The sequence below is a fragment of the Idiotropiscis lumnitzeri genome, unplaced genomic scaffold (genome assembly GCF_059441095.1).
Source record: "Idiotropiscis lumnitzeri isolate Australia: NSW breed Sydney's pygmy pipehorse unplaced genomic scaffold, RoL_Ilum_1.0 HiC_scaffold_35, whole genome shotgun sequence".
Lineage (NCBI taxonomy): Eukaryota > Metazoa > Chordata > Actinopteri > Syngnathiformes > Syngnathidae > Idiotropiscis > Idiotropiscis lumnitzeri.
Genome location: NW_028283573.1, coordinates 1,580,669 through 1,596,723, shown reverse-complemented (window position 1 = coordinate 1,596,723; position 16,055 = coordinate 1,580,669). Strand labels below are relative to the sequence as shown.

The window sequence follows — 16,055 nt, the reverse complement described above, 5'->3', positions numbered from 1 at the left end:
ACACAATTAAATTTGACTCGTTAATTACTGTGCTGCACCAGTTACACTACTGGCCCAACTAGTAGCATCACTTGTTTGTCGTTCTCCTCCTGGTATGGGAAACAAAAAAGCATTATGAGTAAGACTTGGATGTCCTGTTAGTTTGCTGCGGTGTCAATCTACTTAGAATGTGGGAATTTCACAGGTTGCCTCCCAGTTTACAGCCCTTCCGGACAGAAGAAAACAAGAGGCGCCGCTCTTGGGAATGTGCCGTATGCTTTCAAGGTTACTGGAGAGACCTTTTTAAAGGGCAGCACAGCGAGCAGCGCGCCTTCGCCGTTGTCTTCGCCTTCTTGGTCTTGGTCATGAAGCAGCTAACATTCGGCGTCTTCACGCTGCTTGTTTTCTTTCGGTGCGGCTCGGCCACGCAGCAGGTCAGGGCCTCCTTTTGTGTGTCTAATAATGAATTTATAAAAAGGGTATGGAAAGTGGGGAATTTGGGTTGTAAAAATAAATAAATGTCATTTATAATTGATTGGATATTACAGGCCAGGGTAAAGGCTTGATTTAAAATGCGTATTTTCAAAAAATAACATTGTGGACAACATTTTATTCATTTGGGAATTACAAATAACATTAATTTCTTTTACATTTGTGATGCGAAATTTGAAATTCATGCAAACTCAAGGAGAAATCTGTTCAGCAATTTAATACAATCATTTAACACAATATATCTGTTAAATGTTTCTCTAATACTTGTACAGTATGCTAAGAATTGATATATATATATAAAATTAACCAATAATTTCATACAAAAAATATTTTTTGTATTTAACAACTTGTTCAAAAAAATATATCAATCTCCAGTTTTTGTCCATCCAACTATCATCTTAGCTGTTTTATCCTCACAGGGGTTGCAAGCAAATTCAATTTGCACAAAAGTTCTGAGACTTCATAAACATTCAGTGTATCCAATAAAAATGCGGCAGGTTTATACTTTGATTATGATAATGAAATATGACAAACCTCATTTGATTGATTGATACAGGAAGCATCAGTGTCTGAGCTTCTGTTGCGGGCCAACAAAGACGTCGGTAATGTCACTCTTTGCAAGTCACGCTAAAAGCTAAACGGGTCATGTCAGACAAGCCTTCGCAACACCAAGCTAATGTTGGCTCTCAAAGTAATCTCCCGAATGTGACGCTGTTGACAGTTCGCACGGCGGACGAGCCTCTGGTGATCGATGACATCGCTTTCGACCAAGACGGCGAGCGCAACGCGGACCAGTGCACGTTGCGGGACTGCAAGTGGCCCAAGTCCAAAGACGGGAAAGTCGATGTGCCTTACTTCATCTCCAGCATTTTCTGTCAGTATCACGTTACTTATTACTCTGAATACTCTGACACACTTTTGGAATTTACTCACTCCTGCTTTTTGTAATCACTACCTCGCTTTTGTTATCATAATACTTGATCAACTGTGCCACTCTATTGTACTCCCATTACTCCAAGTACTTTTTTCATCACTACTGTCACTGACTTTTGTAATCGCATTACTGTCAATAATTATGCGCTTTTTGTAAGCACCTTACTACCAGTACTCAATAATGCTGATTTTTGTCATCGCATTGCATATCAAGCTTTTTGTTGTCACTTTACAGTACAGAACTTTGTAATAACATGACTTTGAGCACGTTGCCACTCTAGTAACGGCAGTCAGAACTTAACTCTGCATTTTGTTCGCACTTAATTGTCAGTACTCACAAACACTGCTTTTTGGAATGACATTGCATTTCAACAAGGTTGCTTTTTATTATCACATTACTGTCTGTACTGCTTTAACTGCTTTTGTAATCACATTACTTTGAGTACTCTCTAATTGTGCTTTTTATAACTACATGACTGCTGTAATGCTGCTGTTTGTTCTCACTTTATTTTCAGTACTTTTTCAACTTTAACGCTGCTTTTCACGTCACTTTACCACTAGATTGTAATCACATTACTGTAACTGTTCTTTCTTTTTTTGTTTTTAAAAATATATTGAGAAAAAAAATGAAATATTGTATATTCAAAATGACCTCACATATTCAATGCAAATCATGCTGCTGTCAGTGACGCGTGTAAATTTAATTTCAGCTTCTCGCGAGCGCGCCATCATCGAGCGCGGTCTGTCTTCCATCCAGTCTGTCTCCTGCATTCGCTTCATCGGTCGCAGCGGCCACAAAGACTACCTCGACATCGTGTCCTACAGTGGGTATGCAGCTGCCTACCTCACTGTGAAATCAGTCTAAAATGCTTTGTTGTATATTGCCTTAAAACTAAATGATTAAAGATCCTCCTCCGTACTCGAAGGATGTAACTAACTAACTTGCTTTTTCTTCCTATGAGATGTTACTCGCACGTGGGTCGCCGCGGCTCCTATCAGACTTTGTCTTTGGACCGTCAAGGCTGCTTGTACCACAGCACCATCCAACACGAGCTGCTGCACGCGCTCGGATTCAACCACGAGCAGTGTCGCTCCGACCGCGACCAGCACGTCCGCATCCTGTGGGAGAACATTGAGCCAGGTCAGCGTTGACACACACACAAAAAAAAACACACACACACACGCACGCAGACACACTATGTCGTAAGTCATTTGTGTGATGTTCCTCCTCAGGTAAGGAGTCCATTTTCAGCAAGTTGAGTACGCTCAACATGAACACGCCGTACGACTACAACTCAGTCATGCAGTACCACAGGTTTGTACGTGCCTCTTACTGCTCTAGAATGCAGTTATTTTGGATTTGAATCCATTTGAAGTAAAACGTTTTATTTTGGTATTGAAATGAAACAGTTGGTCACAAAATGTCAGATTTTGGCACATGGATGTAAGAGTAAATCACACCAACTTGTAGTTGGGCCTAAAAATATATAAATAAAAAAAATGTTTGACCGTGAATAGTTATATTTCGAATCTCAAACGGAGTGGTTGACCACAAAATTGTATGTTGGCATAACATTGTTGTGGTTGATTACCTTTTTTTTTTTTTTAACTTTGGCTCAAAAATGCAATGATTGATGACAGAAAATCGGTTGTGGTACCAAAATTCATTGCTTGAACTCAAAAAGGTGGATTGTGTTGCAAAAAATTGTTGAACCAAAAAAGTTCGATTTTGGCACTGAGATGCAACAGTTGACCACAAAAATACTGTACTATGGAACAAAAATCTAGCGGTTGACATTTTCTATTCTGGCATAGTATTTCTGAGGTTGAACAAAAAAAAAGTCAGATTTTGCCACCAAAATGCAACATGTAACTAACCATGTTCATATTTTTGGAACTGCAGCAGTGATTTTATTTAATATGTTTTATTTTTATTTGAAATTATTATTATTTAAAATGCAAAATGTTACTCCCCAAAATCGAGAATAACTGTGCACCAAAATGCAAATGCTGACTGTAAAAAGTCTGATTTCTGTTTGGCCACAAAAGTGCAATATTTGGTTGTTGCAGGTTCGCTTTCTCCGTCAACCACAAGCCCACCATGGTGCCCATCCCCAATCCTAATGTCCGCTTCGGCAATGCCATCCAGATGAGCAAGAACGACATCGCCCGACTCAACTCACTCTACAACTGTTAGGTAAGCAAGAATGATGATAATGATAATAACAAGTGGATAAAAAATGCAAAATAAAAAAATTCCAATGGTTGAACACAAAAAGTAATATTTTGACAAACCAATTTGACTGTTGATCATAAATTATTATTATTATTGTTATTATTTTTACACAAAGTGCAAGTTAATTACAAAAAGTTATAGTTTAGCGTAAAGAAATGACTGGTTGAAATAAAAATGATAATTTTTTAAAATAAAAAATAATAATGACTCACAAAATGTAGTTTGTCACAAATTGTGTCCTTTGTGTAATCCTTCTTGTGTGCGACAAAAAAAATCCAGTTTTATGGTTTGTGACGTCACTGCGTCTTGTCATATTGTATCTTCCTGCAGGTGGCGACAACAACACAACTGAGCTTTTCAGACGATCCTATTAAAAGCTGCAAACCCATTCATTCGTGGACTTTGTCCATTTTTGCAATTTTTAGAAGAAATATTTTTATACAATGTACGGGGGCCGAAAAGCAGAAGAAAATGACAAAAACATCAAATAAAGTCAATAATTGTCAAGAAATTATCACTACATGTCGGGGGGTTTTTGCCATGTAAATGGAAAAAATATAGATTACTCGATGTAATACAAATGAAAAAATATGTTAATAATAAATGCCTCCTAAAAACACAATTTTTCATCAGGGCCAATATAGTGTCGGGAGGCATACGAATCTAATTAGTTAAGTTAATCGTCCACTAGGAGGCGACACTTTAACACATACAGTATACTGTGACTGGGAATTCCAACTATTGAAAAAAAAAATCAATTATAAAGTAGAACTTGTGAATGAATACAACTAAATGGTTACACTACATCAGACGTGTGGGCAAACTTTTGTTCTCAAGCGCCATTTATGTTTTTTAAACTGACTGACATCCAGGTCAGTTATATATATATATATATATATATATATATATATGAGGTGGAAAAAAAATATTAAATGTATATCAAAGATAGATTATTTTAAAATATTTTTTGTACAGTCTGAATGTTTAAAGTAATGTGATGTTACTTAAAATGTACAAAGACACCTTATTAAATAAAGTAATGCCAAGCAAATATTTAGCTAATGATGTAACTCAACAGAGGCACCTGAAATAAGATGTAAAAAATGCAGGCAAGCAGGTGCCGCTCACTTTTGCTTTGGTCAAGCTCTGATTGCTATGCTGTCACCTGAAATCCAAAAACCTGCTCGCCGACAATCCTAAAATTGTTCGTTTTATTGACAGCCGGGTCAAAGCTCTTCTGTCAGCGGAAGAAGAAGTTATCCGCCCGGCGCATCATGCAAACAATGCAAACCCTTGTTAGCTTTAACGCTGCTTGATGAAACCTCGTCGTGTTTGGCGACGCGTGTAAACAGTCAGAAACGTGACGCAGGTTTGATTGAGCGCATTCCTGACGGGTAAGACACAAGAGGAAGCTGGAGACCAAGGCGAGGGTTAAGCAACTGGAAGCAGCAAACTTGGGGCCAAAACTCGAAATTTGGTGCAACGTAAGGACATGTCCCTAAAATTGGCATTTCAAACTGAATTGGGAAAACTTGTTTTGCATGCATGGCTTCTTGAGACTTTTTTTTTTTTGTGAAACTACTCATGATTGACTTGTCAAGCCAATTTCAAGCTGCTTAAGTGAAACTCGCTTCGGGTGCTATCGAGCCACAAAGTTTGTCTTTGAAGTATCGCTGGGAATTGATAGATATTTTATTCATCCCAGGAGGGAAATTGGATAGAACGAGCCTCCAATGGCAGCTTCAAACCAAAGTTCCTGCATAATTTTGGTGAGACACAAGGATACAAAATGTTACCTTGAAACCAGTTTTTGGGGGCTGGATTTTCCCTGCTAAACAAAAACAATACCAAATCTTTGTAGGAAGTTCATCTTCAAAACAATTCTTGAAAATGGCGGTGGTGGTGTCCAGAGTCCCTATTCTGTCTCTACTCATGACAGACATCCTTACTAGATTTCATGTTGCAAAGTGGAACTGGTTTTGGGAGCTGAATTTTCAAATAATTCCAGGAAGGTACTTCTGAGCCAACAAATTGGTTTTTGAATAATCATCATGAAAATGGTTGCCTCAATTCAAAATGGCGGACCCTCTGTGTGTCGCTGGGCATGGCATCTCGAGACTGTATTAAAAGCCCGACCAAAATTCATATTACCACAAATTTGGGTGAGGCTGAACTTTCAAAATAAATTCCGAACACCTGCTGCCTGCGTGCCTCAGTCACAGGATGTTCCTGAGACAGAGATACCCTGTGAGAGAGGAAGTGAGCACTAAATTCAACTTAAGAGCGAGTGCCATGTCATCAGCATATGAACAGAGGACCGCTTCAGAACTTACAAGGACCATCAAGCAGGGAGATATGGCCCACTTACCAGTCACGCTTCCTCCCAGGGGTGCTCTCTTTCCTCCTTTTTTTGTCAATGGACTCACTTCACTATCTGAGAGTCACTCTCCGAATTCAAATCTTCCTGAGTGAGGAATCACAAAGTAGTTTACCTTCTTCAGTTCGCTGAGTTGGAGTATTAAAAAGGTTCTATTTAGTGACTCAAGCTCGTTGGACTCACAGGGAACTTTGGTTGTGTCCGTCGATTTGTTTTGTTGTATTGATTCAATCGACTTGAGTAAGCAGACTCAGAGTGGAACAAGTTATTCGATCCGTGTTTGCGGACTAAGAAGATTCAAATGGGTCGTTTTATCGACTCAATTAACAGACTCACAGGAAACACCGCAGACTCGAGTGATTTGGTTTTTCTGTTTCCTGACTTCAGCTGGTGGACTCAGAAAATTCAGTTGTGACCCAAATTCACCGATTTACAACACGGGTTTCAAATGCCAGTCCTTGAGGGCCGCTAACTTACATGATTCAGATGTTTCCCTCCTCCAACTCACTCAACTGCAGACTCCGATAATTCAGTTCATAGATTCACTGATTCAAATCATCTGACTTGAATTTTTCCTATGTCTCAGTCTACTAACTCAATGTAGAGGACTGGGACGATTTTGTATCGGTTCTCTTACTTCTCTGGTATCGGTCCACGGAATCGAGTCATAAATGGCAGCTTTGCCGGAACATTCCCACTTTCCAATCCTAATGCTTTCCCTCTCATCCATGATCTGTCCTCCTAATCCAGTGCAGGGATGCGAGGATCTGGAGCTCACCCGAGGTGGGGGTCGTCCTGGGACGTCACCAAGCTCTTGATAAGTTTCATTATGTTTGGCGGCCAAGCGGGAAAATCTATGCCGTCCTGATCCCATATCAAACATTCCGTCACAGAGGGATGCTTTTCATCCGTCTGCTCTTCGGGGAGCGTCCATGTGTTCACCTGGACTGTTATTCCGAGCGGATAATCACAAAGGAGCTCTTGAAATAGAGAGGACACGGTTTTCAAATGAAAGAAGGCCGTCCTTGGCATGACGGGAGTGGTCGCCATCAAGTGATGAATGATGAGAGGACAGATTAATGGACTCATGGTGGCAGCGTGCTCATCTGACAGGCCTTTGGGATTTCGCACTTGATCACACGCGACGCAACAAAACACTACTCTTCTACATGACATGACACGAGACTATGAAACGGTGTCATGACACGACACAAAATGACAACCGGGCGCTACAATACAACATGATACTACAGTACAGCATACATGACATGACATTGTATTTTGCCGGTGGTGGGCGGTCAAGGCCTTCTCTGCTGGCCTAACATAGTCAAGAAAAAAATGATCATATTCTTAACATTAATGTCATATAATATCCTAGTGTTGTATTGTTAAGTGAGAGTTCTTATCCAATCAGAATTCAGCTAGCTCGTGTTGCCGGGCAGGTTTCACAATACCAGTAGCACGCACTATTCGTCCGAGGCCTTCAGATATAATCGTGCGGCCATTTGTTCTGTCAAAATCAATGAATTTTCATATTTGATAGACAGTTGTGATAGCCAATCAGATCGCGAGTTGGTTAAACTGAGCCTTCTCGTTGGCCTTACGCTGAAGGTGATGAGCACATCTTGTGATTGGATACTCAATCGTGAGGGGGCAGCGCTATATGGAATCAACATACAAGACAGTCGTAACAGGCGACCGTTCGAAAATCTATCATATATTCTTGCTTTTTTAACCACAATGGCCGAAGGAGGGAAAAACGTGGATTTAATTGCAGATACACTTTCAAGGCCATTTTCAAGACGGACCTTTCAAGAGAAGCTAGGTCGTCCAACACTCATTCAGTAGTGCGCAAGTTTCCTTCTGTATGTTATTTGTCCAGCTGTGGTGTCATAAATGATGGAAATATGAGGGGGGTTTATTCAAGTAGGACTAAGTAGGACTTCACTTCATCACACTGACTATGGTATACTTTACTGCAATATACAACTTTACACTAGACTCAAACGCAGTGCTATGTTATATTACATGATGTTACAGTATGCTATACAGTGCAGAGGTACTGGGAAGTCATATTGAAATGGGGAATATGAGGGAACGACAGCGGCGCTGACTGCCAACGGTTGACCTAAATAGAGACGCGCTAACCTCATTCTGCACCAGCAGCCCGGATCAACTACATCCGTTAATCCTAAAACCACATCTGGGAGCCGATAAGGCCTCCGTCCTCCCTTTCCCGCCATGCCGGGACAAACAGATCCATAGCGGGGGAGATTTCAAGCGGGAGCGTCGACTCGTGTAAGATTAACGCTGAGCTTCTCCTTCCGTAGACACGACAACGGCACATCAGGCTCATTCTCAGCCATCGTATGCGATGCCGTACAACACAGTCATTTCATTCTAGCATTCTATACAATATTACACAATCTACACTATAATATACCGTACTGCACTCAGGGGCGCTGAAAAGGGGGGGGGGGTGTTCTAGGGGCCAATGATCGACAGGGGCCCAGAGGAGCCCCTAATGAAATTATAATCCTGACAAAATAATATGACACTCATTAATAAATGTATAATTACCCATATATTTCTTTTACAATGTATTGGTGGCAACATTATGTGTATTTGTTTAGGAAACTTTCTCAATGCCTCCCCCTCTTCATCCACGTAAAATGGTTCAGTCGATCACTCCAGCATGCAGAGACCCACAGTTTTTCATGTTATCAGACTGTGAGTGGAGGCGGAGACGGCAAGATGCACTTCTCGTCTGGTAGCCAAAAAATGGAAAGCGAAGAAGCTTAGGCACGAGAAAGAAGCGTAGCGTTGACAATTTGTCACCCAGTTCTGATGATAAGGTTCAAATTACAATAAATCCTAAATGGCAATTGGCCATTTTTGGTTTTTGCAGAGTTTTTTTTTTTATTTGTTTCTCCACAGATTATAATTGCATTTCATTTTAATGAAAGCGGTTAATTAGTATTTATGTTTTTTATTTTCTGGTAATTAATCTTGAAGATTTTATTTTCAAATATTTTAAGAAAGAGGAGGTTTGGGGATATAGGGTCTCAATCCTGCAGCAAATAATTGAATCTGTCAATTCCATAATATTTTCGGTGCTTACGTAACTGTCATATTATTTTCACAATTATGGAAATAGTCAAAAATGTCAATAAAATGCATAGTTTTATGTTAAAACGGTATCAAAATGTTCCGCTGTGGGGGGCCCCACTAAGATTTTTTTTCATGGGGCCCAAAATCCCCTGCAGCGCCATGTTTCTACCACACTACTATATTACAAGACACCACACTGGCAAAACAATACGACAGTCAATTCCTGTATTTGAGCAATTTGGCTGTCTGGTATTTGACTATTACTTTTCGCATTTGTTTGCGTTTTTTTCCCATCTCTCCTGCTGTCATGGGAATGTATATTGAATGTTCATCTTTTTTTTCAATTATTTTTTTTAAAAAGCACAAAACTATTTCTTTTTATTAATCAAGGGACCATTCATTGCGTAATCGTGGTCTGCCAGTTGCCCATCCCAATTATGCAACGCTATCCTGTTCTATGCGACACAGAATGACAGAACAGAATGATGTTGATGTTTTCGAGCAGCTTTCTTTCTCGCCCACAGATGTTGTCAGTCACTATGGAGCACGCGCTTCCTTTTACATCTGGATTTGTCCGCCAGCCTAGATGGCCGCTCCAGGTCCGCCCCCCTCCATGACCCGCCCCCCTCCCTCCCTCCCATCGTCTCACTCCACCGCTGCTCCACCGACCGACTCATTGGTCTGCTGCTGCTCCTCTCTTCGACTGTCCCCCTCGATCCCCCTCTTCGTCATCTCCACCTTGTTTTTTCATCTCCTTCCACACCGGACTCATGTCGCCCTCGGCGTGCGGATGACTCTCGTCCAGCAGCGAACTAGTTAACGAGCGGTGGCGGATGAGCCCGCGCCCGCTCTCCAGCAGGCAGCGCACCGCCACAGTACGAAGATGGCGTCGGAGGGAGCCAGCGGAGAGCAGCCTCCTTCCCCGGTACAGCAAGCCCTGACCGCCGCCGTGCGGGGAAGCGTCGACACGGTAAGACGCCGAAGGGGAGCTTCGCGGAAATCGCCTGGTGGTGGTGGGGGTGGGGGGGGGGGGGGATTTAGTCAGCGCCAGGGCGAGAAATGTCGCGCATGAATCAGCGGTAAGTGGCCACCGGGCTCCTGGCGACAATGTCCGGAGGACAACAAGCGTCCGTGTCGGTTCGGGCCAGAAGAACCGAACCAGAGCCCCCTCACCCCCTCCGTGAAAAATACCCCCCTCCCCCCGCCCCACATACATCGTAGCTCACCAAGACAAAATGACGAGCTTTCCCTCAGCTTGGCTTCCTTCGTGATGGAGAATTCTTTTGTTCGCCTCGAGGCTTCTTCGAACCTTCGTCCCGTGATGGAGAAGTGACACATGAAATAGCTTCAAATTGCTAAAAATGGCCACGCGTGTGTGTGTGTGTGTTGTTATTTATTTAATCATAAAAGGCTTTCCGAAATATTTGAAGTGTGGATTTGTTGACAGGTTAGTTTGTGACGTGATGCAGGTTCTCAGGTGGATCCAAGCGGAACCTTCTCAGGTTCCCTGGGAAGCTTTTGGACCCTAAGGAGGTGCTATTTCTTCAGTTTGCTGTGACCAGATGCTCCAGCTTCATTTGTTGACACACACTTACTTGCTGTGGTGGCAAGTAATCAATTACAAATATACCATAGTTTGTAAGTTGATTTTTCAGGTGTCTACTTGAGAATTTATTTTCTCCCCAATTGAACTTTTGCCTACAATTGAAAACATAACCATACACTGTATTCCTGATTTGTTAAAATAAGGTGTACTTTAAGATATTCCCAATCCATGGCCCTATTAAATGTTTTTCCATCTTGTCGGCTCCAAGAAATATCTAATGGCGAATGCCTTTTGCCAGGCTAAAAACCCGCCAATTTAATCATCTAATCTGAAAAACAGAAGTACCTTTACCTGTACATTTCAGATTATGCACTTTTTATGTAAGGAGCTGAATCAGTACGTCTGCATTTATCTGAGAAGTTTACACAAGTATCTGTGCTCTTTTGCTCAAGTGCAGTGTGAGTACTTTTGATATCTCTGCCGCATGCAAAAATATTTGGGCGGTGACAACATTTTTCTCGGCCCAAAAAACAGAAAAATTGATAAAACTACTAGAACGACGAACATTTAAATGTTGGCATTTAGTGTGTTGCATAAAATTGTCCAGCGGTGACAATTTGATGAGAGAAATGATGGTCAGGTGTGAAAAATTCATAATTACATATCAATGCTGTCCCACCGCCGTTATGACTCCGATACCACATCAGAAGCTGGAAAATTGCAGAGTCAGCGTTTACTCACCGAGCTCTTTCAGACCTAACTCACCTAAGTTCACCCAGCCGATGCGACTTTCCGTATAAAGGTAATTAGATGTCCTTGTGTGAGGGCATTCACATTGCCTGCATGATGGAACGTGCTTTGTTACTGCTCCAGCTGTATAAATATGTGCTGTATAAATAAAGTTGTATTTTATAAATGGTCAAAACGTGTAATGGTAGGGCCGTCATTTATTTATTTGCGTCACATTTAGGCAGAAGTCAACCAGCTGATGTGACTTTGTGCATTTGGAGTTCTATGTCTGTGTTTGAGATTTCCTCTTTTCATCGTGTGTAAATGCCAGAAGATTTGTTCAATGACGTCAGTGTAAAATGTTAGCGTGCATATCTATTTGGTCGTGTGTGATGTGCTAGCGTGTTATTTAGGCTGGTATGCTAGCTCATACTATTTTTCAACCTCATGTCAACGTAGTTCAATACAATTGTTTATATAACATGAGTTCTTGGCGGCGTACATGCAAGATGCATGGTGTTGATGCTTTATGATCCTCTCCAGTTTAAGTGCATCTTCTGGCATCTCTATCCAATAACAATTTATTATTTTTTTTTGGTGGGCGTATCAATTATTCAAGTTTTTTTGTTATTTGTGGCAAGCCTCGCTCCCTGTCCCCCACGAGTCGGAGGTATTCACTCTAGTGCCATTCACGCAGAATATTGACTTGTTAGGGGGGGGGGGAAGCCAGCTTTGACAAGGAGTATGACGCTGATCAATGATTGATTATTCTCCGGGCTGATTATTTTTGGCATCCAACTCAGGACAGAGTTTGAAATTGACCAGCATATTCGCTAGCTTCCGAGCTCATACAGATGTCGGAACTCTGTTCGTGTCAGGACAGTGTGAAGTTTAACACCCTGAGACAACATTGGCCATTTGGCCCACGCATCTCATTATCTGAATGCGGCAAGCCGCAATGACTGTTTGAATTTCAACGTCCTGCTTAGACGCATTCTGGCTTTCCCATTAAAACGCTGATGTGCCAGTTTATCATGAATAATCTGGGCCGCACATGCGATTGTTCGCCATCTTTTTCTGGTCTGATTAGTGTTCCGGTTATTTCCGTGGCAGTTTTACATTCAGGGAGTGAGTGAAAGTGTGTGTGTGTGGGTTTGAGTGGCGGTATGAGGTGAAGAGCTGTGGAGGAGGTGGTGTGAGGGGGGCGGGGGGTTGTGTTCACCAGACACCTTTCTAATTTGGTCTTAATTTCAGTGACTCAGCGGGCATAGCTGGGAGTACCGTGTCAACCCGCAACCCACTCACCCTTACGGAGCTCACTCCACACTTTTGCTTGGCAGCCAAGCGAAACAGGTGCTCACTCGCTTCCGCCTCTGTGCCCTCTCTACACCCCAAATGAACCCACCTATCGCCCTCCGCAGCACCCCCAACCCCGTCACCGCCGCCATGCCTTGGTTAAATTAAGAACTTTGCTCTTTGCTCGCCCCTGTCACACTCGTTGTAGTTGGCTTACGGCAGGGGCGAAGTTTCTTGTTTGTGGGGGGGGGGGGGCTTTTGACATGATCCAATGCTGGTCGCATCCTTCTCAGTGCATGTCGGCAACAGTTTTTGTGTCTTGGATCACTGTTTGATGTCATTTAGTTTTACATGGTTTAAAACACCGATGTGAAAAGGAACAGTGCAAAACTGGGGTAAAGCTGAGACTTCCGACATTCGACTTTTCGCCCTGATGGTTTTCTTAAAAACTGAGAAGTTTGTGCGGCAAATTTTCTGGGTTTGGAAAAGTGGAAAAAAAAGAAACACCTATCACTTCCCTCTCCTCTTAAAAAAATGTCACTGTCAATGTGAGGCTGCGGCATTCAAAATATTAAAAGCAGTCCACTCAATCCCTGAATTTTTACTTCATCAATACTTCCCTGACACCAATTTAATTTTATGATTTCAGACAGAAATTTGCTCCCCATCAATTGCGCATGTGAAATAAGCCGAGAATTGCGGTTAGCATTAGACGTCTAAATCATCTTAAAGGGGAAGTCAACTCAAAAATTTTCTTGACAATATGTTCTTTGCTGCCCCACTACGCTCAGTGTTTCGTATACTACATGAACAAATTCAGAAAACTGGTGAGCTGTGATTGGTCATTGCCTGAGCCATGAGCAACTGTGATGTCATTTTCAAGCGATCATAAGTGGCAAAATTGCTGGATGGATAGAACCAGGTGGATTTTCATGATTAAATTCATATTTCACTAAGGCCACATATATCAGAAAACCATTTTTAGACTAGTGGCGGTGCATAGAACATTTGTATTGACATTAGAATTTTTTTGACTTGACTTCCCCTTTAAAGTTAGTCTGACATTAGATTTTCCCATATTAAATAATTATCTTGAAAAGTTCAAAGCTACAGATTCAACGAACAACATTTCCTTTTAAATAATTAGATCATTCAAATATAAAATTTATACTGGCGATCAATTTCTTAAATATTGTGACTCAAGGTCCCGGTGACCGCAATATTCGACCGATCCGACTGCGCAGTCAAATCCTTATCTTTGAGATCTCATCACAAGTGATGAACTCGTGAAGTGCGCGTCGAGGTTTCCTTATCCCGAGGCCGCAAAATCTTGAGTCGGATTCATTTCGGCTCGCCGACTTCCTGCCGACCGTCCTGACAGAAACGACACCTAAACTGTTTGCCTTTCATAAATGGAGCGGAAAAAGCTTTTAATTGTGGCAAGAAGTGGTGTGGTCAACCCCGATTACTATCAACCTCACCCGCTCGCCGCTAGGATCTGCCTAATGACCTAGCTAAACATAATTAGGCTCTAATCGCTGTGAGGTTGGACGAGATAGCGCGCCTAATTGGACGGCTGCGTTTAATTAGAGCGATATGACGCAAGGAGGGGCGCATTGTAGTTTTTTTTTTTATAAATGCTTTACGTGTTATGCTACATGTTGTGTAGTTAGGCTTTGATTCTATTCTATTTATTGGTCAAATATACGTTCCTAATGCTTAAGTGGCCTCCTTCAAATTTTACTTCCCCGAAAAACCCTGATTTTTGGTGTTTGGTGTTTCAGAAATGCGACTTCAACATGGATAACCTGAGCAAGCCGGAGCTGCTGACCCTGCTGAGCATCATGGAGGGCGAGCTGGAGGCCCGCGACCTGGTCATCGAGGCCCTCAGGGTGAGTTGTGCTCCCTTTTGAAAATGAAATCACAAATGAAAACTCTTGCAGAGCTGCGGGGACTCTCGCACCAGTCGCCACGCTTAGCCTGAGCGTTAATTAGCTTGTTGGAGGGTTTTGAGTGGGAGGTTTTCTTTTGTTTTCAAATTCGGGCAGCAATTGATTTTCATACTTTGCTAATATGATTTTTTTTTTTGTCACTTGGCTGATATAAATAGTGCTTGTTTTTAATTCCTGACGGTATTTTTTTAGTCACCTCTATTAATCCTAGTTTGAGTGTTTTTGGTGCTTTTTTTTTCCTTCCATGACTCTTCTTTGGTTGCTTTTGGCTTCATGACCAACATTATTTAATTGTTTGTGTGTGTGGCATTTGTTTGATTTGGTGTGCAACTTCCTGTCTACTGAGATATCAGACTGGACTTTTCCAGTCAATACCATAAACTTAAGTCAATTGAACGCGATGACTTATAATGCGTAAATTCAGTAGAAAACAAAAACTGCCAACTTCCTTTTTCAGTGTTCGGGACAGTCTATTAAGAGAGATTTTGGTGAGTGAGTGCAAGAGAAGCTAAGAATAGACAAGAACATGAAGCTCTTGGGATGGACAAAATCTGCAACTAAGCAGCATCTTTGTTTACATCACTTGGGTTAAAGCTGGGGGAAAAAGTCGCACGGCTGAATTTTATGGGTCTCTCTTGTTTTGAAGTCATTTAATGAAAATCATTTTATTGTTATATAGGGATCACAATTTTATAGTGAGGAAAAATCTTAATACAAATGTCAATAAATGATGTCGGATTGTAAAAGAAATTTTCAATTCGATCAGATTTTAATTTTTTTGGAATGAGATGCATGGCTCCAGTCACAAAAGAGCCAAAGTCCTTCTGTTCACAAAAAGTTAATCAATACCTACGTTGGCTGATAGTCTAAGCAAGACAACGGGAATGGAAACAAAAAGAAGTAAAAAAAAAAAAAAAAAACTTCAATAAAACTCCACTTCTTCGCTTGAGTTGCACAACAAAAAATGACATTTTGAGATGCATTCTCGATGAAAATTGAAAAAAAATTACCATCCTTATATCTAAACGACCTCCCTGTTGTCTTTTACCACAGCATGTCCCCTTTAAGGTGAAGTTAAGTGACATCCTCGCGTAGAAGAACCCAAACGCAATCTGCGCGTTTTTTTTCTGCCGAATTTTGTCTAACGTTTAAATCTTGGTAAACGTCTTGACGCCATGCTGGCCTGATTTCAGTGAGCTGCACAATGATCCCGTTTGTTCTGTGCCAGACTCGTGCCATATGAGGTAGTCAGTTCCAGGAAATCAGAAAGAGGTAAGAAAGCATTACCAATCTTACAACGAGACCCAAAGCGCGGTGCCGCGTGGAACATCTCCAAGAAGACGGCAACTGCCGATGAGCGCGTAAGCGAGTTCCGGTGATGACGCACCAGCACTGATCCATCAC

General features: G+C 41.7%; 2 protein-coding genes across 3 annotated transcripts in view; both read left to right on the top strand.

Moving 5' to 3' along the window:
- Positions 1-167: 167 nt before the first annotated feature.
- Positions 168-4,154, top strand: LOC148315894 (high choriolytic enzyme 1-like). Of its 2 annotated transcripts, XM_088287159.1 has the most exons (8): positions 168-413; positions 1,028-1,073; positions 1,193-1,345; positions 2,115-2,232; positions 2,367-2,545; positions 2,638-2,719; positions 3,475-3,601; positions 3,971-4,154. In XM_088287159.1, the coding sequence occupies exons 1-7, from the start codon at positions 168-170 to the stop codon at positions 3,599-3,601; spliced, it is 951 nt and encodes a 316-aa protein (XP_088143285.1). In that variant the 3' UTR covers positions 3,971-4,154. The 2 variants fall into 2 exon arrangements, 1 of the variants encoding a protein (XP_088143285.1); XR_015840527.1 differs by lacking the exon at positions 3,971-4,154 and having other exon boundaries at positions 2,115-2,228.
- A 5,614-nt stretch (positions 4,155-9,768) lies between these two features.
- Positions 9,769-16,055, top strand: part of cttnbp2 (cortactin binding protein 2) — a 32,900-nt gene continuing 26,613 nt past the window's right edge. Inside the window, exons 1-2 of the mRNA XM_088287249.1 lie at positions 9,769-10,098; positions 14,484-14,591. Of these exons, the coding sequence (XP_088143375.1) occupies positions 10,012-10,098; positions 14,484-14,591 (195 nt within the window). The 5' untranslated portion in view covers positions 9,769-10,011. The remainder of the gene's footprint in view (positions 10,099-14,483; positions 14,592-16,055) is intronic.